The sequence below is a fragment of the Grammomys surdaster genome, unplaced genomic scaffold, assembly GCF_004785775.1.
Source record: "Grammomys surdaster isolate TR1022 unplaced genomic scaffold, NIH_TR_1.0 172, whole genome shotgun sequence".
Taxonomy (NCBI): Eukaryota; Metazoa; Chordata; class Mammalia; order Rodentia; family Muridae; genus Grammomys; species Grammomys surdaster.
In genome coordinates, this window is record NW_021604620.1 from 8,920,608 (window position 1) to 8,946,817 (window position 26,210).

General features: G+C 47.5%; 1 protein-coding gene across 1 annotated transcript in view; it reads left to right on the forward strand.

Moving 5' to 3' along the window:
- Fbxl2 (F-box and leucine rich repeat protein 2) overlaps positions 1 to 26,210 on the forward strand; it is a 49,009-nt gene that overhangs the window by 12,068 nt on the left and 10,731 nt on the right. Inside the window, exons 3-9 of the mRNA XM_028767377.1 lie at positions 12,491 to 12,545; positions 12,764 to 12,838; positions 15,187 to 15,281; positions 22,911 to 22,979; positions 23,073 to 23,168; positions 24,493 to 24,619; positions 24,735 to 24,809. Of these exons, the coding sequence (XP_028623210.1) occupies positions 12,491 to 12,545; positions 12,764 to 12,838; positions 15,187 to 15,281; positions 22,911 to 22,979; positions 23,073 to 23,168; positions 24,493 to 24,619; positions 24,735 to 24,809 (592 nt within the window). The remainder of the gene's footprint in view (positions 1 to 12,490; positions 12,546 to 12,763; positions 12,839 to 15,186; positions 15,282 to 22,910; positions 22,980 to 23,072; positions 23,169 to 24,492; positions 24,620 to 24,734; positions 24,810 to 26,210) is intronic.

A 26,210-nucleotide genomic window follows, 5' to 3' on the forward strand; every position in this document is an offset into this window, starting at 1 on the left:
CGAACCCTCAAAATTCCCACCCCCTGGGGCATCCAGCCTTCATGAGGTCAAGGTTCTCTTCGTGTGTGAATTTTTATGTTCCCACTCTCCTGTTCTTATTTTGGAACCAGTCAGAAAAGGTGAAATTTTATTTTATTTTAATTAATTTAGTTTTTTTCTGTTTTGTTTGTTTGTTTGTTTTGAGACAGGGTTTCACTGTGTAGCTCTTGCTGTCCTGGAACTTGCTCTGTAGACCAGGCTGGCCCAAAACTCTTGAGATCCACCTGCCTCTGACTCCCAAGTCCTGGGACTAAAGATGCGAGGCACCGCCATTCACCCCTCATCTGGTGGCTTTTATTGATAGTTTTAAAAATACTTAATGTTTTTAATTTCCATATTCCTTCCACACACTTTGTTATTAAGTTTATACAACTTGACTTTTTCAATACACCTGTCACTCACAAATTAAAAGATTTTCTTGGGGCTAGGGGGATGGACAGGTCAGCAGTTAGAGCACAAACTTCTCACACACAGGATTGTCACATTTGGTGGTTCATGGCTACCTATAACTCCAGCTCCAGGGGTCACATCGCCCTCTTCTGGGCTCTACCAGCAAGTGCACTCATGTTCCCATACACAAGACACATTTGCATACATGTAATTAAAAGTAAAAATTATTTTTTTTAAAAAAAGTGGTTTTCTTTACCCCTTGCTCGCATCAGTAGCTCACACCTTCCCTGTCCCTGGTGAGTCGGGTATATGTTGCTCGTCACAGTGGGATTGCTCATTGTAGTTGAAGACACACAGTACCTGGGTTTTCCTCATTGTCAGTCTCAGTTTTTGAAGCCAGATTTCATGGGTTGAGATTTAAGCCTCATCTGTTAGTGTTGCCCCTGAAGATATGATAATCCCCATGGTCCTTTCCTTTCACCGTCTCTTCCCGTTTACTCCATTTCTCTGTCACCATTTTGATTTCTGATGTTTTGTCTCCAGTATAGTCTCGAGGAAGTCTTGTGAGAACACTGTCCTGAGTGCCTGTATGTCTTTTTTGTCACTATTTTGAAGATGAAACACCATGAGCAAATGGACACCATCAGGCTAGAGCCACATGTTGCCTCTAACACAGGCTGGGTGTTTGTTTTTTTAGGTTGTTTTCAGCAGATGATGACTGCAGTGCATGCACGCACCCATGCGTCTTTCCAGGCCAGTGGCATGGAAGGGAGCAGAGTTTAAGATTAAAGCAATGGGGCCCTTGCTGCTCTTGCGGAGGACCCAGGAACAATTCCCAGCACCCAGAGTGTGTGGCTCACAACTGTAATCTGCTTTCAGGGAACTGATGCCTTCTCTGACCTCTCAGAATACATAATGCTTTTTTAAAATATATATATATCTTCAAGTCAGTTTTCATTTCCATGAGGACCTGGAGAGGGCTCAGCGGCTGACAGCAGCCCTTGTGGAGGACTTGGGTTCAGTTTCCAGTGCCACATCGGCAGCTAGGGAACACCTGCAGCTCCGGCTCCACAGTTAAGCCACCAACTCACACATTCTTCCCACGCACGTCCTGGCCTCAGGCAAACACTCACAAAATACACGTCTTTACTTTTCCGAGAGAGGTTTTCAAGTCACCTTTTCTGCATTTTTCTGCCGTTCGCATGCCCTACCCCTCCACGCCCCCCAGGAATGTCTGAAGACCTGTTAGACATTCTGTTCCTGTCTTCATTATCTGTCATTTTTCTCCCAAATCCTTTCTGTGTCTCTCTTTTGATCTTTTTTATGTTAATTTTTTTCTCATTTTAGCCAGACATGGTAGCATAGGCCTTTAATCCCAGCATTTGTGAGATAGAGGCAGATAGATCTCCGAGAATCCAAGGGCCAGCCTGGTCTATCTTGATAGCAAGATCCTATCTCAAAAAAAAAATCTTTCATCTGTTGTCTCAAGATAATGTTCTTAATTTTTCTTTTGATTATTTTAAAACATTGAATTTATTATTATTGTGTGTGATGTGTGTGTGTGTGTGTGCTACAGTGTTCCTGTGGAAGTCAGAAGACAAATCCCTCCTGGGGAAGGGACTCAGGTTGTCAGGTTGCTCCTATGGAGCCACCTCACCAGTCCATGTTTTTGTTTTTTGATACATGGTTTCATGTAGCCCAGGCTGACCTCATGTAGTCCAGGCTGGCCTCAGTCCTACTATGTAACCCAAGATGCCCTTAAATTCCTGATCCTCCTGCCTCTCCCTTTCTAGACTGGAATTACAGGCATCGTTGCGCTCAGCCTGTCTCTTCTTACATCACATTTTTCTTTACAGTCTTGTGCTGGTGTCGGCTCCTAGGAGAGGGACTGGGTCCTCAGCTTCGGCAGCTTCAGATTTTTTTTAATTCATTAAAAAAACAAAAAACAAAAAACAAAAAAGCCGGGCGGTGGTGGCGCACGCCTTTAATCCCAGCACTTGGGAGGCAGAGGCAGGCGGATTTCTGAGTTCGAGGCCAGCCTGGTCTACAGTGTGAGTTCCAGGACAGCCAGGGCTACACAGAGAAACCCTGTCTCGAAAAACAAAAACAAACAACCCAAAAAAAAACAAAAAAAAACCCAACCCTACTTACTGTGAACTATCCATTCACTCCAACATTTGCCCTGGAAAATAAGGTTTCTTCTTTTCTTTCTGTTTTGCTGTTTTGAGACAGGTTCTCACTGGGTAGTGCTGGCCAGGAACTCCATCTATTGACCAGACTGGCCTCGAACTCATGGAGCTCCACCTGCCTCTGCCTCTTGAGTGCTTGGGACTAAAGGTGTACGTTACCACATCTGGCCAAAAATAAGGTTTCTTGAGGGCACTATAGCAATTTGACCATCATCACTTGATAATCAAAGCAGCATCTTGAAGAGGCAGAGTAGACCTGACTAATCTTCATTATGTAGATGAGAAAAACAAAGAACCAGGGTCAGGGGCAGACTGTCTTAATACAGATTCCACAGTTGGGAAGCCTGTGGGGTGAGAGTTTAAAGTGTCAAGCCTCGTGTTTCCTCCTCTGTAAACTTACTGTGCTTCAGGCTTAAAAGTGGTGTGCGGTATGTTTTGGTCTCATTATCCAGCAGAAACCCCCTAAAGCCTCACATCTATCTGTAAAGGATCAAACATATGCTCTTCATAACCCCGGCTGTCATTCCTGGAACTCACTCTGTAGACCAGGCTGGCTTTGAACTCACAGACGTCTGCCTGCACTGGGGACAGTGCTGGGATTAAAGGTGTGCGCTACCATAGCCAGCTGAATTCTTACTCCATCGGTGACTACAAACACCATTTCAGCACTACCGATCATGAGTCTAACTGGTCTGTGGCTGGGATGAGTCTGTAATTCTCCGTTGTAATACAAATAAAGGGACCTGCTGACTTACCATGTCGACTGCGTTGCTTTCAGTCTGTTAGTCATGAAAGAGAAAGGACATGAGGCCTGGGTCCTGCACCCTGGTGGTGGGGCTGGAAAATACAAGTAGAAATAATGGTTCCGATCAAGTGAAATGGGGCCGGAGAGGAGGCTTAGCAGTCCTCGCTAAGGACCGGGCTTCGTTCCCAGCACACGTGGTGCCTCACAACCATCCATAGCTCATGTGTGTTGAATTAATATTTAATTACTAAATCCTGGCTGTGGGTTCACTCCCCGCCTCAATGCTTAATGTTCCTGAAGAAAGACCCACACACAGCATTTATATTTGGATGTGCCTTAATTAGCACAATAGCTAGGCTACTTCCTAACCTCCTGCCAACAGTCCCGAGTTATCACTTACTAAATTGTGTTCTATCTCGGCTGCCCAACTGGGCCGTGCTCTGGGGCTGTGCTCTCCAGGCTCGTCCACATGGTGGCCATGCCTCTCTGTCCTGCACTCTTCTCAGGCATGGCATCTCTCCTGTCCTGCACACACTCCAGACATGGCGGATCTCCTTTTCTTTCTCCTTTCCTCCTGGTCCCATGCCCAGAAATCCTCAAGTCCTGGCTCTGTCTGGCCTGCCCAGTCATTGATTGTCAGCATCTTTATTTACCAATCAGAACCAACAGGGGGCAGGGACCCTCAGGGTCTACATGCACTCGTGTAAGCAGTTTGGGAGACCAAAATTAACCTTAGAATACAAGCAACATTAGACCAAACCTGCTACCCATGTGTGCATGTGGTCCTCTAGAAGAACAGCCAGTGCGCCAGTACTTTAGCCACTGAGTCATCTCTGCAGCTCTGGTTTCTTTTCTGTGACTCTGTGTTGGTCGGGGATGTGCCCTGCTGTGCATGTGGTCAGCAGAGGATGCTATAGGTAGGGTGATGAAACACTATGAGGGAAAGCAAGTTGAGGAGGAAAGGGTTATTTCACTCACAGTTCATCATCAAGAGCTGTGAGGACAGGAACTCAAGTGAGGCAGGCGCCCATGTGGATGCCATGGAGGGGTAGTGCTGCTTACTGGCTTGTTCCCCATGGCTCGCTCAGCCTGCTTTATTGTAAAATCCAGGATTATGAACCCAGGGATGGCACCACCCACAATTGGCTGGGGGCTGGGGGCTGGGCCCTCCCTATTCAATCACCAATTAAGAAAATAGCCTGCAGCCCAATCTTATGCAGGCAGTTTCTTAATTAAGGCTCCCTCATTTCAAGTGACTTTAGTTTGGGTCAAATTGGCATAAAACTGTAGCACAGAGGACAACTGGTGGAAGCTAATTCTCTCTCTCCACTATGTAGGTTCTGGGTCTGGAACTAAGGCCGAAACCCGAACCGTGAGCCAGACTCCCAGAGGCAGTCATCAGTAACTAACAGCAGGTCTCTGGGCAGCAGTGATAGAAAAAAGATAGGGCAATCATGTGACCAAGGGAAGAGAAACCTAGAATTGTTCTCCTGAGCTAAGTTATTCTAAAATGAAGCTATAATCATGATAATGAAGTCGTTCTCATAATGGTGTTACCAGTTGGCAATTCTTCAAAAAGAAACACAATAATTACACAGTGGTAATGTCCTCTCTTGGGTACACTCCAGCCTGTGTGTCCCAGCAGCCTGAGTGACCAACTGGCAGGGTAGGCTCTGGTTCTCCTGCGTTGTGTTCTTTCCTGTGCGTGCAGATAAAGTTGAATCTACAAATGAGCAGAGTAAATGACAATATCCAGCGGTAAAACAGATGACAATAAGCAGTAATAAAAGTCACATGAACTGCAGCCAGGTAAGGTGGCTCATGCATTCACCCGAGCTCTACAAGGCAGAGACAGGTGGATCTCTGTGAGCTTAAGGCCACCTTGGTCTACATAGTGAGAGCTTCTCTCAAAAGAAAAAAAAAAAAACCACACACACGAATTTAAAACTTGCTTATTTCTGGAATTTGTCCATTTAATATTTTCAGACCATCGTTTGCCACCCTAAAATTAAAGCTGCAGATAAGCCAAAGTACATGATCCAAACAATTGAAAACACCAACAAACACATGTACACAGATATTCATAAAAGAATTGTTCACAAGAGCCAAGGCGAGCATCTCCAGATGCCCGTCAACAGATGGCTGGCCAAGTGAATCCTGATCCAAACATACAGAGAAGAGCACTGTGTGTGCCAGCGTGGGTGAGTGTAAAGAGCACTCTAGGAAAGCAAGCCACGCCCCAAGGTCTGATACATCCATTTACCTGAAGGATCAGAGAGGCACCTTTTAGCCCAAGCGCATCCACAAGGGGCCCAGGAACGAGGCTGGCCACGATATGTGGCAGTTCACTTGAGCAATGAGACTGTGTCAGAGCTGACGGTGTAGCACCCATATGTGCTGAACTGTGCGCCTTGATTGACTTTACATCACAGGATTTCACCTCATCCGCATAGAGCATCCTTTGGGAATGAAGGAGCTAACATTAAAGAACACGTTAAAGAGGACTTTATACATCTGACCTCAGCACTAACCAGGAAATAAGCAGAAGGCAAATCTTCAATAAACACAATCTAGTAATGGTAGTAGTGTTTTTATTTTTATTTCATTTTAATTGTTTTGTTTTGAGGCAGGGTCTTACTATGTAGCCTCGGCTGTCCTGGAACTCTCTCTGTAGACCAGACTGGCCTGAAACTCACAGAGACCCATCTGCCTTTGACTCCTGGAGTGCTGTGGTCAAAGGCGGGCCCCACTACACCTGGCCAAGTACTGCTTTTAGAAGAAAGAAATGTTGCTAATGGATGCCACGTGGAGGAGTCGGGGAGGCGTGGGTGGAGTCAGAGAGGCGTGGGTGGAGTCAGAGAGGCCTGGGTGAGCAGCGCAGCAGGGACGCTTACAGAGCAGCTGCTGATGAACTTTTAGACTACAGGGATAGTAATGCAAGGTAAGGTAGAGGTCGGGGTTAAAAACATCACTAGATGCCAGGGATGATGGTTCATGCCTGTAACTTAGTACTTGGGAGCCTGAGACAGGAGGATTGCTGCAAGCTCTAGGCTTACCTAAGGTAGAGTGAGACCCCATCTCAAAATAAGATGTAAAAAAGAAAAGCGTTTTTTCTTGTTTGTTTTTCTGTTTGGTTAGGAGGCCATGAAGATGTTTGCTTTTTTGAGGATCATATGACTATAGACAAAACTGTTAAATCAGACTTTTAGAGGGAGTGAAGATCAGTGGACATGGGAGGCCAGAGGAGCAGGCTGATTTTTATAAGGACTTCGGAGAGCGACCCGGGCGCTGTGGCTGCTCCCATACCTGGGTTCCACGCCCAGCCCTGGTGCAGGCGCATCTGCTTGAGGTGCTGTTGTTTTTAATACTTGTATATTCTATCCATGTGCACATGCTTGGGACACATGGGGGTCAGAGGACTCCCTCTGTCACATGGGTTCCGAGGACCAAACTTGGGTTGTCAGATTTGTCAGTGAACCCTTTTTCCACTGTGCAGTCTCACTAGGCCTTATTGAATTTTATAGAAACTAACCAGCCATGTTTTAGGTACCCAAACACAACAGAATTCTTTGCCCTAAAGTTTCTCCCCATTCCTCACGTACTGTCAGGAGGGGCGGGGCTGTCAGCGGTTGCCTGGGCCTTCGGATTCAGAAGAGTTACAGACCTGAATGCAAATGGCAACTGAACTCTGCATCTAACCCTCTTTTGTTTCACCTACAATAAATAGTTAAAACTCCAGAGCGCTGGGCCTCAGCCTGAGGCCAGTGATCTGACTACAGTTTTACCTGAACTTGAGGACTATGAATGAGCAGATACCGAACCTCCAGATGAAAGGCCAGTGCTCTCTGGGAAGTAAGCCAAAACAAACAAGCAAACAAACAAACACCAAAGCGATCCTGTGGGACCCTGAGCGAAAGTACAGCAGAGAAGAGAAAAAATGGCCGTTGTCCATTTAGAAGGGATGTTTGAGGTGATCCTGGTAAGCCACTTAGGGAGAAGCTGTCCTCACCACACCAGACTTAGTAACACGGTGTGCTTTGCGGTCTTCAGAGGGAGCTGAAGCCCTCTACGGTCATGTCTAATACACACCTGCATCCCTAGCCCAGGCCCTTCTCCTAGGAGGGCCTTTCTCAGACACTTCTCCCGAGATGTCCTTAGCAAAGGGTAGAACCTTGAAGACGTTTAATTCCCACTGTAAGCAGTTCTCGGTACTTTCCCACTCCTAGCCTGACCTCCATCTTGTTCTCCTTTGTGCTCAGTCTATAAAATGGCGGGATGCTTTGGTTCAGTGTTCTCTCAGCATTGAGATGATCCCCCCCCCCCCCAATCAGGGTTGATTTGCTCTCATGGTGCTGTACCCTGGAGGAAATTCAGCAGCGGGGGAGTTGGCACTTTATCCCAAATTGCCCTTTGCTAATACGAAATGGTTAATAAACAGTTAAAAGTTTTGGGTTTTTTTTGTTGTTGTTGTTTTTTGTTTTTAAAAAAGGTACATTCTTCATAAGACCTGGAATGATCTAAGCAAATTGGAAAAACTGACCCACAGAGGAGAGAAGACAAGTTAGGCGGACCCCTCAGTGCCCTGGTTACTGAGATCAGCAGCTATGCTCTGCACAGCAGTGAAAGGTTCGGGGAAGAATTCACAGGAAAACTCAAATGCACAGTGAAGAAATAATGCCTTAAGAGACAATAGAACCTCTGGGGGCGAAAATCAGTCAGGTTGGTGGGAGGGAGGGGGTGTGGGGGGCTGGGAGGGGGAGGATGGAGCAGGAGAGAGACTCTGTGAGGAAGAGTGCCTGTTGTTACAGAGGACTGGAGTTCAGTTCCTGGCACCTTATCAAGTGACTCACAACTGCCTGTAACCCAGCTGTAAGCTGACAGCTCTGGCCTCCGAGGGCACCTGCGCTCACTTCCACACAGACACACATATACATAAATTATAAAAAAATAACTAGCCAAGCGGTGGTGGCACACACCTTTAATCTTAGTTCTCAGGAGGTAGAGGCAGGCAGATCTCTTGAGTTCAAGGACAGCCTGGTCTACAAAGTGAGTTCCAGGACAGCCAGAGCTACATAGAGAAACCCTGTCCCAAATAGACACACAGGTAGATGAAAAAGCTTAAAAATGAATAAATTAATCATGGATACACATGTGACTCTCCTACTTCAGCCAACTGTTTATTTTATTATTTTATTTTTGGTTTTTCGAGACAGAGTTTCTCTGTATAGCCCTGGCTGTCCTGGAACTCACTCTGTAGACCAGGCTGGCCTTGAACTCAGAAATCCTTGTTTTTATTTTAAAAAATTATTCTTTGTATTGTAAGAGAGAAAGGGAGAGGGAGGGAGGGAAAGGGAGGGAGAGAGAACACAGACAGACTTGGGGGTCATGAGGGTTATGAGGCCTGGCGGCAGGCACCCTGACCCGCTGCATGCTCTCCTTGGCTGGCCCTCTGTGTTCATGCTGCGTGCACTAGGATCTGTCTGTAAGCGTCCGTTTTGTTCATTAAGCCCTGAGTCAGGAATCGGTGTGAGCCGTAGATTGGCCGTTGGAAATATTACCATGTCTATTTGTGGAAATGAAATTGCATTCGGTTTGAAGATGTGTGTGGGGAACAGGATGTGAATACCCAGGGCGATGTACTTTTCCTTCAGTGACATGAAGCTGAGATAGTGTGAGAGCAGGCGTGTGCATTCTGGCCCACTTGGTTTCCATCATACAAAGGTCTTGTTCACTTTGTGTGAGTCTAGAATTTTCTAAACAGCATGCTCACTAAAAGAAAACTTCTTCACCCAGTGGCCAGTGGAGTCTCAAGGAAGACATCTTTGTGTCAGACTTTCCTAGGAAATTCGTGTGTGACCTTAGGCTCTTGGGCCAGCCACTCTGCCTAAGTTTAGGTCCAGCTCCACCCTTTACACAGACACATATAGACACACATAGACACACACACACACACACACACACACACACACACACACGGCTTGCTCGCATAACCCTGTCTCTGAAATGGACATAGTAGTCTGCGGGACTGCGTAAGGGTATCTTGATTCTTGGCTAGGCATGGGCCTGGAACCCTGAGACTCCAAGGGAGAAATGGCAGGTGTTTGGCTACATCCCCAGAACCCAGAGTCCTGACACACAGTCTAGTCTCCACAGACCTACATTGTTCAGTCACGTAGGCCATTACAGCCCCTCCCAAAATGCACAGGTAGAGGGTGTGACTACAGGCCTCAGGCCCTAGAGAGATTTACATACTAATGAAGGCCAGAGGGCAGAGCCAATTAAGTATCTTCTCCAGACCCTCCCCCTTTCTCCCTCCCTATTTAACTCAGGTCTGCCCTGAGTTTGGGGGGTGGGGGGGGTACATCCAGATCCATCTACCATCCACCATGAAAATAAACCCCTTTGGAACCTTGGACTTTCTCGTGTCTGTGGGACCTGCCGTGGCTATTTACCCACAGTAGTCCTCTCCTAGTGTGGCTGTGAGTAAGGAGTAGACTGTGGGTGGCACACGGTGCACAGTCAGTGGCTGTCCTTATAATCAGACTTGTCGCTGTTTCTGAGACAGTAGATTGATTCTCTGTGTGGTATGTCCTTGAGGATGTTCCAGGCGACTCTAGGTGACTCCCTTTTTACCTTATCATACACTTTTGGATTGGAACTCAGCGTGAAATGTGTGCACAGGGAGTGTGGGGCCACTTATGAGCTAGCAGCATGGCTATTGGGGCAGGAGGTGAGCAAGATAAATTTCCCACGGAGGTCACATAGGTGTGCAGAGACCCTGTCGTAAGCATATGCATTTACTGCCCTGCTGTGGAATACTGTGGGCCTACAGTTGAGAATGAAAGACATAGGCGGCCTTCTGTGACAACCTCTTCCCAACCCCTCAAAAGAAACAGTCTGAACAGGAAGCCATTGAAGAGAACTCTTCAAAAATTGTGGCAGGGCTCTTCTGGGGACAGTGCTTAGAGGCACTCAGGATGCTCTAGCATTTGACATACCATTGTAGGCTCTCCTACAATACAGCCTCTAACAAAACTAGGCTGTCTCAAACCTCTGGCAACAGTATTGTTTACCTTTACACCAAGAAGGTTGGGAAAGTGCCTAAATCCGCATTCGTCCTGTGCCCAGGCAGACTGCGAGGGGTTCATGCTGTGAGACCCAAAGTCCTCATGAGACTGTCTAAGACAGAGCAGCACGTCACAGGGCCTATGGTGATTCCGTGTGTGCCAAGTGTGTCCGAGACAGGATCAAGCGGGCTCTCCTTATTGAGGAGCAGGAAATCGTTGTGAAAGTGTTGAAGGCACAAGCACAGAGTCAGAAAGCAAAATAAATATGCAGCTTTTTAAAATAATAAAATATCTGCAATGGAGTGCCGAAGTGTAGCTTTGCACTGGTTGATGGCTTCTGGCAGGGGTGGGGAAGGACTCAATTCTCCTAAGGGGCTGGCCACTGGGAATTGGACCATGTTCCCATGAGTATATGGGCAACACAAATTTGACTTTGTGGGGTTGTTGTTGTTGTTGTTGTTCTTCTTCTTCTGTTTCTGCCTCTGCTTCTGCCTCTGCCTCCTCCTCTTCTTCTCCTTCTTCTCCTTCTTCTCCTTCTTCTCCTTCTTCTCCTTCTTCTCCTTCTTCTCCTTCTTCTCCTTCTTCTCCTTCTTCTCCTTCTTCTCCTTCTTTTCCTTCTTCTCCTTCTTCTCCTTCTTCTCCTTCTTCTCCTTCTTCTCCTTCTTCTTCTTCTTCTTCTCCTTCTTCTCCTTCTCCTCCTTCTCCTCCTCCTCCTCCTCCTCCTCCTCCTCCTCCTCCTCCTCCTCCTCGGACGAGGTCACAAGGGGTCAGGGCTGGGAGGGCTGGGAAGTGATCAGAGTCCATTTTGTGAAATTCTCAAATAATCAATAAAGATATTATATTGGGGAAAAATATTGACTCGGTATGTCCGCACACATGTCAGCCACTGGCATTCACACAGTTAGATTGGCTGTTAAGGCCCATGCAGCCTTAGACGTCTATATGTTCACAGCGCGTTGGCAAGTGATGCCCATCATCTCTTGGCCTGTGGCTCTGTGTAGGTCCACCACGGTAGTGTGCAGCACTGTGGCATTCTAGGGCTCTGTCATCTATCGCTGAGCCACAGAAGTTAATCTCCATGACAGCTGTTACTTTGAAGAATTTGGGGAACTTTATTAGAGTGTGTTTGCGTCTTGGCTCTCGCCTTCCTCACACATCTTCTCCTTTTTACCCACACAGCATTGCACCTGCTCTCGCACGTTCAGTCCCCTACACTGTCTGTCCCTGCACTGCGGTGCACACACAGCGTGCCCACGCCCAAGGCCACCTTCCTCTAAAGCTCTTACAGAACCACCAGGACTCAGTGGGTTCCTCTGCCCTCTTCCCAGTCTTCCTCTTGTCCTCTGGCTCCTTTTGCCTGGGAAAACCCACGTAGAGTGAGGACTCCTTGCCAGGTGAACTGATGCATCTAACCAAATGGATTTTCTCATTATACCTTTGGGACCATGGTATTTGAGGCTCCACTCTCTGAACCTGTTGGGGAATCCACAGCAGGAGTTGGTGCTGTGTACTTGGGACGTTGGCAGGACCGGGAGATAGTTAGCCCAGCCTCAGCACCGGGGAAACTAGAGTGCCAGCTGTCAAGGAGCTTGAAGAAGGGTCTATTTTTCCACATCTGGTTTTCAAAGCAGGAGAAATGGAAGTTTGGTGACTTCTGTTTTGAGAAAATGTGTGTGACATGACTAAATCAGAATAGGCAAATGCAGACTCTGAGACTTTTACAGCAGCGACAAGAACTCAGTGTGTACCATGTGCTGTCAGCCCAGGCTCTCAGGAAGTCTGTATCCAGGAGATGCTTTAGATTTTGTTTTCAAGTTCTAATTTAAAATATTGACACTGCCGGGCAGTGGTGGTGCACACCTTTAATCCCAGCACTTGGGAGGCAGAGGCAGGCGGATTTCTGAGTTCGAGGCCAGCCTGGTCTACAGAGTGAGTTCCAGGACAGCCAGGGCTACACAGAGAAACCCTGTCTCAAAAAACAAAAAAAAATAAAATAAAAAATAAAAGATAAAATATTGACACCATCTCATCTTCTCCCCCCCCCTTCTCTCTCTCTCTAGAATATTCTCCTTCTTGGATATCGTAACTCTATGCCGATGTGCACAGATTTCCAAGGTAGAGTATTGCCTGGCTTTTATTCAGTATCAAAGAGAGGGATGGATTTGATTTAAACAAAACATTACAGTTAAACCTTGTCTACTAAAATAGCAGTGTTATAATTGTATACTTTATTTTTACTTAATATACACCAAGAATAAAAGTTTGGAAATAAGAGACTTGACATATCAGCTCATCCCTTACACCCAGCCTCCTCTTTGACATCCATCTTCTAGGCCTGGAACATCTTAGCCCTCGACGGCAGCAACTGGCAACGAGTGGATCTTTTTAACTTCCAAACAGATGTAGAGGTAAGTTAATTCAGTTAGTTAGTTTATTTGATGTGTGTGTGTGTGTGCACACACTTGCCAAGGGGTAGGAGTGGAGGTCAGAGGACAGCTTGTGGGAATTGGTTCCCTCCTGCCACCAAGCAGGTTCCAAGGATCAGACCCAGGTCTCAGGCTTGGGAACAGCCACCTTTACCCACTGAGGTATCTCCCTGGTCCCATTGGTGGTAGTGTTTTTTGAGACAAAGTCTCTCTGTATTGTAAGTACCTGCATCAGGTGGGCAGAGGGGCTGCAGAGACAGCTCAGTGGGTGAAGGTGCCAGCTGCTCCTGCACAGGACCTGGGTTGGTTCCCAATACCACATGTTTGGTCAGAACCGTCTGTAACCCCTGTCCTACACAGTCTGATGTCCTCTTTGGCCCTGAGAGTTCCTGTATTCACACTGTACACATAAACTCAGGCAGGCAAACACACATACATGTAATGAGATAAACTAATTTTAAAAACAGACTGAAGAAGCTGAGGAACAAATAGGTTAAGCCTAAGTACTTATACATTTAGGGAACTGGGTTACACACCTGTGGGGTCACAGCAATGGCAGAATAGCAGATTGAAGTGACAGAGCTCAGGGCTTCTCCCCAGTCACTCTTTCTGAGCATGCGTGCTTCCCTGAGGTGAGGCACTTACATGCCTTCCGAGACTGAGCACATGAGACCAGGAGATGGCTCAGTGGGCAAAGGCACTTGCCACCAAGCTTGCCGATGTGAGTTCAGTCCTGGGGCCCCACGTGGTGGAAGGAGAGAGCAGATTCTTGCAAATTGGCCTCTGACCTCCATACATGTACCATGGTATTTCTACATGTACATACATAGAAATGAATAAAAAATGTACAGTTCCTCTTCAGTTTTGATGGTTACTAAAAATGCTGCCCACCACAGCTGAGGAGCTGTTGACATTGATAGTTGCCGGGAAGCAAGGAGTCCCTTTTCTTTAAGATTGTTGTCTCCTGGTAAGCCATCTGTCCCAGTGGATTGGCACACATCCACCAGTGTTTGGACAGCACAAACTGGACTTAACTGGGTGACAAACATGACAGAAACAGCCCACAGGGCTGGGGGGAGAGAAGAGGCAGGTCTGGAAGGGACTGGAGGTAAGGAAGAGGTGAGTCTGGGAGGGACTGGGGGATAAGGAAGAGGTGAGTCTGGGGGAGGGACTATGGATGGATGAATGTAATAAAAACAGATTGTACGAGATTCTCAAAGATCTGACTGAAAAGTCACAGGTCAGAACTGAGGAGTGACCGCACAATATGTTAAAGTTCTAACTCCGGGGCTGTGATGCTCACCTAAGGCCCTTTTCTCCCCAGAGCCTCTCGTTCTAATACTGTGTGCCTATAGTTTGCTATGCCTAGCGGGAAACAAGGGTTATTGAATAAATATTGACTTGGTAAATATCTTGCTATTTTTCTCTCTCTTAGAAACAGTGATCTGTAATTATCGCCACATACATGACTTTTCTTTTTTTTAATTCTGGTATAATAACTTTTGTTTCAGTGAAGGAAGAATAAAGAAATCCTCAAAATGGAGAGACGGGATGCTGTGTGGTTCAGGGTTAGATGCTTAATGAATGCTTACATACTTAGATTGTCAAGTCCTAGTTGTCTTTTCTCATTGGTAACAAAGATTTATTTTGCAGTTGTCTTGGATTTTGATTAAAAACAACGAGGTCAAGGTAGAGAAGTGGCTCAGGGGTTTGTGTGTTCAGTTCCCTGCACACAGGCTGGATGGCTTGCAAGCACCTGTAAACTTGGGTTCCAGCACTCTCTTCTGGCCTTTGAGAGTGCTCACACACATACACATAAATTAAAATATATATCTTTAAAACTAGCTCAGGTAATCCTCAAGAAAGCATGATAGACACACTGGGGTCAAGGTTCCGAGTGCAGTCCAGCTCAAATGTTAGCCATGTAATAGTGTGTGTCAGCCCCACTTAGGTACTGTGGCTGTGTCCTAGACAATTCAGTGTTTACAGGTCTCTGCCCAGATGGCAGTGCATAACTGCATGCCACACATGTGCTTAATACATGCACATTAAAAAAATTGACTTCTCTTTCAGCAACATTATTTTATCCTCCCGGTGGTTTTCACAGCTACGTCCAGTCAGATGGCTGTGAGTGTGGGAGGGTGTGTCTAAACCCTTTGAAAGGCAACTAGGCTCTCAGCCCTCATGGTGCCTCTGGTAAGGATGGACTCCGGCTGCGTTTGGAGAAGTAGACTGACAGTTCAGCACGTGCTGCGCTCACAGTTCAGCGTACAATGTTAAGAAATAAGCAGCATGCAAAAGTGACTGTTTGCCATCTTTCTCCGTTTAAGGGCCGAGTGGTGGAAAACATCTCCAAGAGGTGCGGTGGCTTCCTTAGAAAGCTCAGCCTGCGTGGCTGCATCGGCGTCGGGGACTCCTCCTTGAAGTGAGTGACAGCCACAGTGACCACTTGGTCACAGCAGCTGACGGTTGACATCAGAAAAAGCAAGGCAAACTTGGTCTAGACTTTTCTTCAGTCCTTCCTGTGGTAATTTGTATAATGAGAGTCGTGCCTCTGTTCTGGGGACAAATGGCTTCACCTGCCTAATGTGAGCTCTCTCTCCTGGATGCCAGTGGGGCAGTTACAGAGTGGAGTGCCAGGGGTGTGTATCACATCAGAGTTGACACTTGTATTTGCTCAGTCTCCTCTGTCCCCTACCCCCTTCCCTGTCATCTTTCTAGTCTCTTAGAAGACTTTACTCACACACAAAGCAATTCTTTAAAAAATGCCAGCCGGGCTGTGGTGGTGCACGCCTTTAATCCCAGCACTTGGGAGGCAGAAGCAGGCAGATTACTGAGTTCAAGGCCAGCCTGGTCTACAGAGTGAGTTCCAGAACAGCCAGGACTACACAGAGAAACCCTGTCTCAAAAAAAACAAACCAAAACAAAAATGTCTTTATGGTTACGATAGAATTTTGCCTACTTGTGATGGGACAGGATTATCACATTATGTTGCTTTTATTATAGCAGGCAATATCGCCTGTGCAGCTAAATGCACATCCCCTTCCTCCTAGGTAGCCGTGGTTAGTTGGAATAGCAAAGGGTCTTTATTTGACTCACGGGTTACAGTACATCGTTGAGAGCAGCCAAGGCAATAGCTCGAGCAGAGGCCATGGAGGAACCCTGCTTACCGGCTTGCTCAGCTTCCTGTCTTACGTAGCCCAGGCCCACCTGCTTAGGGGTTGTGTCACCCATAGTGGGCTAGGCCCTTCCACGTTGATAGACAGTTAAGATAATGTCCCAGTGCTGACCCCAGGTCAGTCTGGTTGAAACAGTTCTCCAGCTGAGGTCAGAGTGTGTACGTGGTTGGAGTCACCTCTTCCCAGGTGACTCTAGATTTATATAAAGTTGACAGATGAAGCTAACTATGACATCGGGCTTGGTGGAAAGCATTTTTACCCACTGAGCCATCTCTCCAGCCCATAAAAGATTAAAAAAAAAAATACAGAGTCTTTCTATCATGTAGCTCTGGCTGTCCTGGAACTTGCCATGGCTGGCCTTGAACTCACAGAGCCACACCACAGTCAGCCTCCATGAGGATTTTTAAAGCAGGAATACAGTGGAAAGGAAGGCAGATGCAGGCCATGCCGCACGACTGTGGTCAGCACCCAGGACTCACCAGCTTGGAGAATGCCGTAACGTAACCATCAGTCTATACAGTGTAGATGTACTGATAAACTAAAGACTGGCCCAGGCCATCAGGCCCGTTTTTCTGCCTACAGAGCTTTGTACATCAGTGAAATGGACTGAGTCTAGCTTGGCTGGAAGCAGGGTTTTTACTCATGGGCCTGATGTAGCTTCCAGTGCAAGACATAGATCTGACAGTTGTCTCACTGAAGACACCAAAATGAATGTGAAAATGTGGCTTGCTAGTGGGGACTATCAAAGGCCACTTATTTGTTTGCTTGTTTGTTTGTCTTAGGATTTCACAATGTACCCTTGGCTGGCCTAGAACTTGTTCTATAGGTCAGGCTGGCCTTGAGGTCACAGAACTCCTCCTGTCTCTGCCTCCTGAGGGCTGGGGTTAAAGGCTTGTACCACCACTGCCTGATGAGACCTTTCACCGTGGCACGGAAACCCTGATTTATGAGGAAAGCACTGTTCAGAGACCAAGAACTGGTTTGTTCTGAACTTGAGACCAAAAATCTGTATTGATTACAAAGATATCTGTGCATCAGAGGGAGACTTCCTGTGTGCACGGCTCCTGCCACTCAGCGCAGTTGCACTGGAATTACCTTGCTGTGAATACCAACAGTTTGTTCCTGTTTACTGCTGAGCAGCAATCCATCCTGCAGTGTACAGATGCTGTACAGATGCTGGGCTTATATCCTATAAGAGCACTTGTTGCCCTTGAAGAGTTTCCAGCACCAGAGTCAGGTGGCTCAGAACCTACTGTAACTGCAGCTCCAGGGGATCTAGCGCCTCCTGCTGGCCTCCATGGGCACCTGCACTCATGTGCACACATACGTATGGGTAGATAAAAGTCACCTCTTACAACTGTCTTTAATACACCAGCCTCGCTGAACTTCAAAGCTTAGCCTAGAACACTGCCATTTAACCACAGAGCTGAGCAAAACCGTCCAGCACGAAGCCTGTCTCATAGTGTCATTGTGAGTGTCTTGTATGCTTTATTGACCATCTGCATCTAAACATAACATGGTCTCTCTGGGGTTTCAGTGTTCAGTCTTGCTGTCATGTGGTCAGCCAGGAGCTGTGTCCCCATATACGTATGGAGAGTATCTGACTGCAGGTGTTTGTGCTTCAGAGTCTGACCACAGGTGCTAGGGAGCTGTGGTCACGGAGACAAGCTTAATGCCCAACAAACTTGAGGGGAAGCTTACTTCAGCTCCTGGTTTCAGAAGGGTTAGTCTGCTCTGTCTACCCCTGTGCATATTGAGAATATGTGGCGCGACAATTGTCGATGAGCAGGAAGCAGAGAGCTAGACAGGAAAGAGCTCCACAAACCCACTCCCTGCGACCTGCTCCCTCCATCTGGGTCCCTCTCCTCAAGATCCCATAGTGTCTAAGGGACGCAGTGCTCCACACAGCAGCCTGTCAGAGCAGGGCAGATTCAGACTGTTGTACTCCACCATACAAAGGCAGGGAAGCCAAAATTCAAAATGTGGTTTGTACTAACTGCTTTTCTTTGTCAGATAATCACTAAAGTCCAAGTCCAACCGCTTGTCAGCCAGGGATCTGCTGCAGTGGGGGTCCCGTGCAGCCTCTGTCAGCCAGGGATCTGCTGCTTGTGTTCACTCAATGTTTATGGACAGCAGGGAGCTTTCTTGTTTGCACCATTGCAGGTAAAGCTTTTGGGAATGTCCATTTCTCCTGGAGTGGAGTAGTTGAGTCATGTAAGTATGTGCTTACGGATGTTTGCTTGCTTGCACAAGACAAGGTCTCTGTGTAGCTGAACATTGCCTTCAGCTTATCCTTCTCAGCCTCTCAAGTGCTGGGATTACAGACGTACACCATGCCCAGTTTGGACTTTTTGTTTTGTCGTGCTGGGGATCAAACCCAGGACCTTACATATGTTAGGCAAACATTCCAGCATTGCACACACAACACACACACACACACACACACCAGCATGCATGTGCGTGAGGTCTGAAGACAACCTTGAGTAGTGGTCTTTTGAGCCATTAAACCTTGTTTTTTGAGACAGGATCTTCACTGACCTAGATCTCACCAAGTCTGCTAGGTTCTCTGGCCAATGAGTCCTTGAAATCTACCTTTCTTTACCTCCCTGGTACTGGAATCACAAACCTGTGTGTGCCACAATGTTTGGTTGGTTGTTTTTTTTTTTTTTTTTTTTAAACATGGGGACTGGGGATCAAACTCAGGGCCACCTGCTGGTAGGACAAGCACTTTACAGGCAGAGTTAACTCACCAGCAGCTGCTGTGACACAGACACACACTCCTCTCTCTTCCTCTCTTCAGCAGTGTTTGTGTGTGTGCTTGCCACATGCCACGGATTGTGTTGGAGGTCAGCAGACAAACCATTGGGAGTTGGTTCTCTCTCTCCTGCCCCATGGCTTCCGAGCATCAGGCTCAGGGCATCAGGCTTGGTGGCGACCATTACTGCCTGGGGAACAGCTCAGCGTCTCCCCAGCCCCAGTTTAACTCTGATGAAGCCTCCAGTCTAGTTTGCAAACAGAATGTAGTGTTTTGAGTCCCCATGTGGTCTGTGACTCTACAGTTCTCACATTCCTGCCCAGCCCTACTGTGACGGGTGTGTCCTCCTCACTTTGGCCCTAATGGTGCTTGGTGGCACCTGTGGCTCTTCTCTATCTCCCCGGTGCTGCCCAGTGTGTTCCTAGGCTTTGAATCCATGGACCGTTTGGGGACATGTCTCTCTAAGCCTTGTGTCTATTTTTTCAGCGGTTATTTTTTGTTGATTTTTGAAAATTCTTAATACATTTTAAATACCAGTGCTTTGCACAGTACCTTTGCAAAGGTGCTCTCCCAGGCTCCTAACTGGCATGGCTGAAAGGAAGTTTCTTTGCAGAATCATTTAATTTAAATTTTAAATTGTTGTGTTTGTGTGGGGCCCTGCATGCATTTATGTGCTGTGTGTGTGTGTGTGTGTGTGTGTGTGTGTGTGTGTGCAGTACTTGTAGAGGCCAGAAGAGGGCAATGGATTCCTCTAGAACTGGAGTCTTGGAGAGTTGAGAGCCACCATGTGGGTGCTGGGAACTGAACTTGGATCCTCTGGAAGAACAGTAAGTGCTACCAGCTGCCCAGCCGTCTCTCCAGCCCTGAAGGGAAGTTTTTAATGAAAGGAATTGCACTGAGTTCTTCCTTATGGGACAGAAACACTTACTGCGTTCCTGGGGTCATACACACCCTATCCTGTGTCTGTCTTGAGAAAGTTTATAGACTTCTCTGTCTTTATTTTATGTGTATGTGTGAATGCCTTCATGAATGTGCACCATGTGTGCCTGGTGCCCACTGAGGCTAGAGAGGGCATCAGATCTCCTGGAACTGGAGTTATAAGTTGCCCTGTGGGTGCCGAGAGAGCAAGCAGTGTTCTTGACTACTGAGACCCTCTACAGATCACACCTTAGAAGTTTTGTAATTTTAACTCAGATCTATTTTGACTTTAAAACAATTTTTCCTATACTTTGGTGTTTTGCCTGCATGTATGTCTGAGTGAGAGTGTCACATTCTCTAGAACTGGAGACGGTTGTGAGCCACCATGTGGTTGCTGGGAACTGAACTCAGGACCTCTTGAAGAGCAGCCGGTGCTCTTAACCACTGAACCGTCTCTCCAGGCCCTGTTTTGAATATTTGGGGGGCAGTTGTTGGTGACTGAACCCAGGGTCTCACTCATGCTGGACTTTCCCACTGAGCTGTGCCCTTGCTCTGCACTGGTCTTTATCTGTGGAATAGGGGACACATTCGGGTTTGGGGTTCACCTACAGACATCCAGTTATTATTGCACAGTCTGTGTCTTATAGTCAGTCACCCACGCTTTAGCAGCTAGTGCGATCATGTCTGGGAATCAGTCGGTTTCCAACCCTGTTTACAGGGCCACCGTGTCAACTTCTTCAAGTGTTCAGCTCCTCCCAGCTTGCACTGGGCAGTGCAAAAGTCGCATACATATTTTGTCATACTCAGTTCCAGATATTTTTCAAAAATATTTATTTTAAATTATGCGTACCTGTTTATCTGTTGGGATGGGGTGGGGTATGTATATTTGAGGGCAATGCCCAAGGAGTCCAGAAGAGGGCATCTGATCCCCTGGAGTTGGTGGTGATGTGAGGCCCCTGCTATGGGTGCTGGGAGCTGAACCTGAGTCCTCTACAAGAGCAGTGTGTGGTCTTAACCACTGAGCTACCGCTCCAGCCCCTGCCTGTCAATACTCTGAGGTGCTGTTGCAAGTTGTATGCTTCACTCCAGTCCTCTTCACCATTCATTTATAGAAACGGATTCAGTTTGATACATTGGTTTCCCCCCTGCAGTGCTGGGATGGAACCACATACATATCATATATGTGGTTTATGACTCAGCTGTATCACAGACTAGCTCGTGGGCGTGTGTGTGTGTGCGCGCGTGCATGCGTGCGTGTGTGTTTGTGTGCATGTGTGTGTACTCATACACGTTACTGCAAATCATCCCCAGAGCCGTGTACACACCCCACACCCTGTGCCGCTGAGCACACCCCTACCCTCTGCTCTCCTCTTTATTTTGGACTGTCCCCGATGACCCTTCAGACACACCGATCCTCCTGCCGTAACTAATCTGTGGTTAATCCATCCAGTACATTTTCAGTTCAGTCACTGGGTTTTCATATCTAAAACTTCACATGTCTTCTTCTCAAATGAATAACAACCTTCTTGTGTCTCTATAAAACGCCCTCACTCTGTCCTGTAGCTGCACAGCGTTCTGTGTGACTCAACGACAACCTCATTACCCTTGCCCCTGTCCTTGCTGCGTCTGGTTGGAGTAGACTTTGATTAGACAGTTGTGTCCGTTACACACTTAGTTTCCTGTTTTGTTCGGTGTGAGCAGACATCATGAGCTCCACATTCTTAGGTGTGGAACACCCTTTATTCCTATAAATGCTGTTTTGAGTTTAATTCTTCATTGGTTTGAACGGTTCTTTTTGAGATCATATCCTTTGTTAGGCTTGGGGCAGGTAGGGTGTAGCTCGAGGGAGACAGGCTGCTCTTGTAAGCATGTGTAAGCCCAGGATTCCCAGCAACACAAAATTCAGCCATTTGGACTGCTTTTTAATTAAAGACTCTCTCTTTTTTTTTTTTTTTTATGTGTCTAAGTGTTTGTCTGCACATATGTATGTCCCACAAGCACACGGTGCCTGCAGAGGCCGTAAGAGGCCTGGGTCCCTGTAACTGGAGTTATAGATGGTTGTGTGCAGCCTTTGGGGACTGGAAAACAAACTTGGGTCCTCTGCAAGAACAGCAAGTGCTCGTAACCAGTGGGCTCATCTCTTCAGCACCCTCCCCCATTAATTAAATAAAAGACTATTAGGTTGGGCAGAGCGGCGTTTTGTTTAGGCTACTTCTGCATTCCTGAATCTAGAGACTTCTCCCTACCCAACCCTAGAAACAGTGACATAGTTTTAAGTTTTTGCAAGTAGAAGTAGACAGTGTGCCCCACCAAAGGACCTTGGTGATCTTCTGGTGTCATGCTTCTAGCTAATTCTTTCCCCAGCTGGTTCATAGGTAGTTGCTCACATGCACGTGCCAGGGTCACGCATGGCAGCCGCTGGCATTCTATTCCACCTGCCCCTGTGGAACTTCATGGACTTCTTGGGTTTCAGCTCCATCTTCCTAGCCCCACCCCAGGGATCCACTTTGGTTTCCCCCTCCCTACCCATCAGCAGGGTAGAATGAGCAGATACATGCAGTCTGTGGCTAGGTTTTAGAGGTGGCAGATATGTCATGGAACAGCCAGAACCTGGGAGACCTGCTGAAGTATACAGGTTGCCTGAGCGTGTCCTGGCAGGGAGTGGTGGTAGTGTGTAGCTTTCTGTCTCTGGCCCTGCTATCACCCACAGCAAGGCAGCTGTTCTTCATAACTTGGGGTTCTTGCCAGTAAATGATGGGTCTTGGTACTAACAAGACTGACAGTGGTCAGAGTGCCCCAGAGCACAGCTCAAGGAAGATCTTAACCTTGCTTCCAGTGGACTTTTTCCAGTAGAGAAATGTCAGGCCTCTCATTTCAGTTGATCCCCGCGGTGGGGCTGAATGAGGGTCAGCTGACAGGTGGCTTGGCCCTTTGTGCCAGGCTAGCAGTAGGCAGTGTCTGGGAGCGTCCCAGGTTACTGAGCCCTTGTCTGCCAAGGAGTCTGTGGCCTTTGCTGATCTGAGTTAGGATTTGGAAAGCACTGTTTGAAGTGGATGATTGTGCTGCCCTCTAGTGGCCGCGCAGCTTGCAGCACCAGAGCGCCCGTAGCCACTGGTTTCTCACCCTGAGTGCATCCCTTGCTTTTTGGCTTTTCTACTACTTTGGGGTAAAACATCGTTTTGTTTTTCCCTTCTCATTTTAGGACCTTTGCTCAGAACTGCCGAAACATTGAGCATTTAAACCTCAATGGCTGCACAAAAATCACTGACAGGTAGGAATAAGGATGGGTCTAGGGAGAGAGTGACCGCAGGGAATGGCTAGAAACAAGGTTGAAAACGTCTTTAGTATGCTTGCCTTTTTTCAGCACGTGTTACAGCCTTAGCAGATTCTGTTCGAAGCTGAAGCACTTGGATCTCACGTCCTGTGTGTCTGTCACCAACAGCTCCTTAAAGGACATCAGGTGAGAATGCTTGGCATTTGGGGGTCAAGACAAAGTGTCAGCTGAAGAGATGGCTCAGTCTGTAAGGCAGTGAGGACCCAAGTTCCAGTATCCAGATCCTTGTCAGCAGCCAGGACCTGTGGCTCCTGCCTGTGACCCCGGTTCTGGGGAGGAGACCTGGGTCTCACTGGCCGGCCAGCCTCGTGGAATTGGGGAGCTCTAGCCAGGGTCAGTGAGAGACCCTGTGTCATAAGGGGGGGGGGCAGAGTGCAGGAAAAGGGACATGAGTCGTGAAAGAGGACACAAAGCTGGGGGCTGGGGAGAGGGCTCAGCAGTTAGGAGCACATACTGTTCTTACAGAGGAACCAAGTTCCCAGCACCCATGTTGGACAGCTAACAGTTGCCTCTAGATCTAGGGGTATGAAGTGCTTCTCTGGCCACTGTGGGCCACTGCATTCAGAGATGTATGTATATGTATAGAGACATATGTATAAACACACACACACACACACACACACACACACACACACAGATTTAGAAGAGATTTTAAAGTCAATCATTTTCTATTTTCTTTTTTTAAAAAAGATTTCTTTTTACGTGCATCAGTGTTTTGCCTGTATGTATGTCCGTGTGAGGGTGGCAGATCCTCTGGAACAGAAGCTACAGACAGATGTGAGTTGCCATGTGGGTGCTGGGAATTGAACTCAGGACCTCCAGAAGAGCAGACAGTGCTCTTAACCATTGAGCCATCTCTCCAGCCCTGTTTTCTATTTTCAATACTGTCATTTTCCTTTTGTAACAGGTAAGTACATAAAATTGTAATAGTGAAAGTGTGAAATCCTAAGCAAAACTCGTGGCTCTGGAATGGCCCTTCTAACTGCACAGACTTGGAATGGCCCTTCACTGAGATGTGCAGAATTTGAGGCTAGGTCAGTGTTTGTTTGATTTGCTACCTTAATCTAACTATGTCATGTTTTTTGTTTATGAGTTAATTACAAATCAACTGATTTTTTAAAAATTAATAACAAAAGATGGCAAGCAATTGAGGACGATACCTCGAAGTCAACGTCTGGCCACACAGACCGTGTACACACACATATGTACACTTACACAGAGAACCCCTAAACCCAACCCTAGTATGGTCAGTGCCTTGGACTGAGGCATTCCCCGTGACTCCGGTGGGTGAAGCGGAAGTGGTTCAGCCAGGCCCTGGGCTAATCTCCTCTTTAGGTTGTTTGTTGTATACTGAGTTCAGCACTGTCTGTAGGAGTTTGTTTGTGGTGTACTGAGTTCAGCACCTTCTGCAGGAGGCTGCACAGGGTGCTGTTGTTCTTTGTTCTCTCAGCGAGGGCTGCCGGAGCCTGGAGTATCTGAACCTCTCCTGGTGTGACCAGATCACAAAGGAAGGCATTGAAGCACTGGTGCGGGGGTGCCGGGGCCTGAAAGCCCTGCTCCTGAGGGGATGTACACAGGTACAGGGGTCACACATCTGCTCAGCCTGTTTTCCTTGCTGTGGGGGTCACTTTGGTGCCTGACCTGTTCTCTTACCTGGATTCTATCCTTCTTTCATTTCCTCCATCCACTCAGTTAGAGGACGAAGCTCTGAGACACATTCCGAACCACTGCCACGAGCTGGTGAGCCTCAACCTGCAGTCCTGCTCAGTAAGTATGAACCACTGCCCGCCGGACCTGTGTGCAGCTGCACCTGTGTGCAGTCCCCGCCACCGCCTGCCGCACCTGTGTGCAGCTGCACCTGTGTGCAGCCACACTGTCCGCCGCACCTGTGTGCAGCCCCCTGCCAGCCACACCTGTGTGCAGCCCCCCTGCCTGCCGCACCTGTGTGCAGCTGCACCTGTGTGCAGCCCCCTGCCTGCCGCACCTGTGTGCAGCCCCCTGTCCGCCGCACCTGCGTGTGGCCGCACCTGCGTGTGGCACCCCCCCTGCCCGCCGCACCTGCGTGCAGCCACACTGTCCGCTGAACCTGCGCGCGGCCTCACTGTCAGGCTGCACATGCCCAAAGTGGCTGGCATCTGGCCACATCGCCTTGCCCTGACTCCTCTCCTCATTGGAGCTGTGACTCTGTAAGGTGAGAGAACAACAGTAAAGCAGCATGTTCAGCACAGGCTATTGGCACCTCCCCGGAATTATATAAATCAGCTTTATTAATTTCTATTCCTGTATTCATATATATGTGTGTGTGTTCATATATATCATATATATCATACATATATATGAGAGACAGATGGACAAAGTATCACTGCATAGCCCAGGCTAGCCTGAAATGCACAGTTATCCTGCCTCTGAAGGCATACTGAAAGCTGGGATTACTGGTGTGGGCCAATATGTCTGGCTGGCTCTTAAAAATAAAATCAGGAATGGTGTTCCTAATCAGTACCCGGCTGTTAGATCTTAATGTCATTTCTTTTTAACACATTGGAGCTGATGGCCCCTCTGATTCCTTGGTGAGAATAATAGCCCTGGGCTGGGAAGATAGCCCAGTCAGTTACGTGCTGGCCTTGTAAACACAAGGACTTGAGCTTGATTCAGGAGCCCATGTCAAAACTGAGGACAGGGAAGCAGACACAGGATCCCCCAGCTCACTGGCCAGCCAGCTTACCTGGTGAGTTCTGAGCTGGCAGCAGAATGTGTTCCCAAGGAAGATGGCCAGCACCTGAAGAATGACACTTGAGGATATACACACATGCACACACACTTATACACACAGATACACATACACATTCACACATGCACACACATACACATGCAGACACATTCACACTCATACACATGCAGACATACACATGCACACACATGCAGACACACACATGCACACACATACACATGGAGGCACACACATGCACACACATACACATGCAGACACATGCACACACACTTATACACACTCATACACACGTGCACACTCACACATTCACACATGCATACACATATACATGCAGACACACACATGCACACTCATACACATGGAGACACACGTTCACATTCACACATGCACACACATACACATGCAGACACACACATGCACACTCATACACATGCACACAC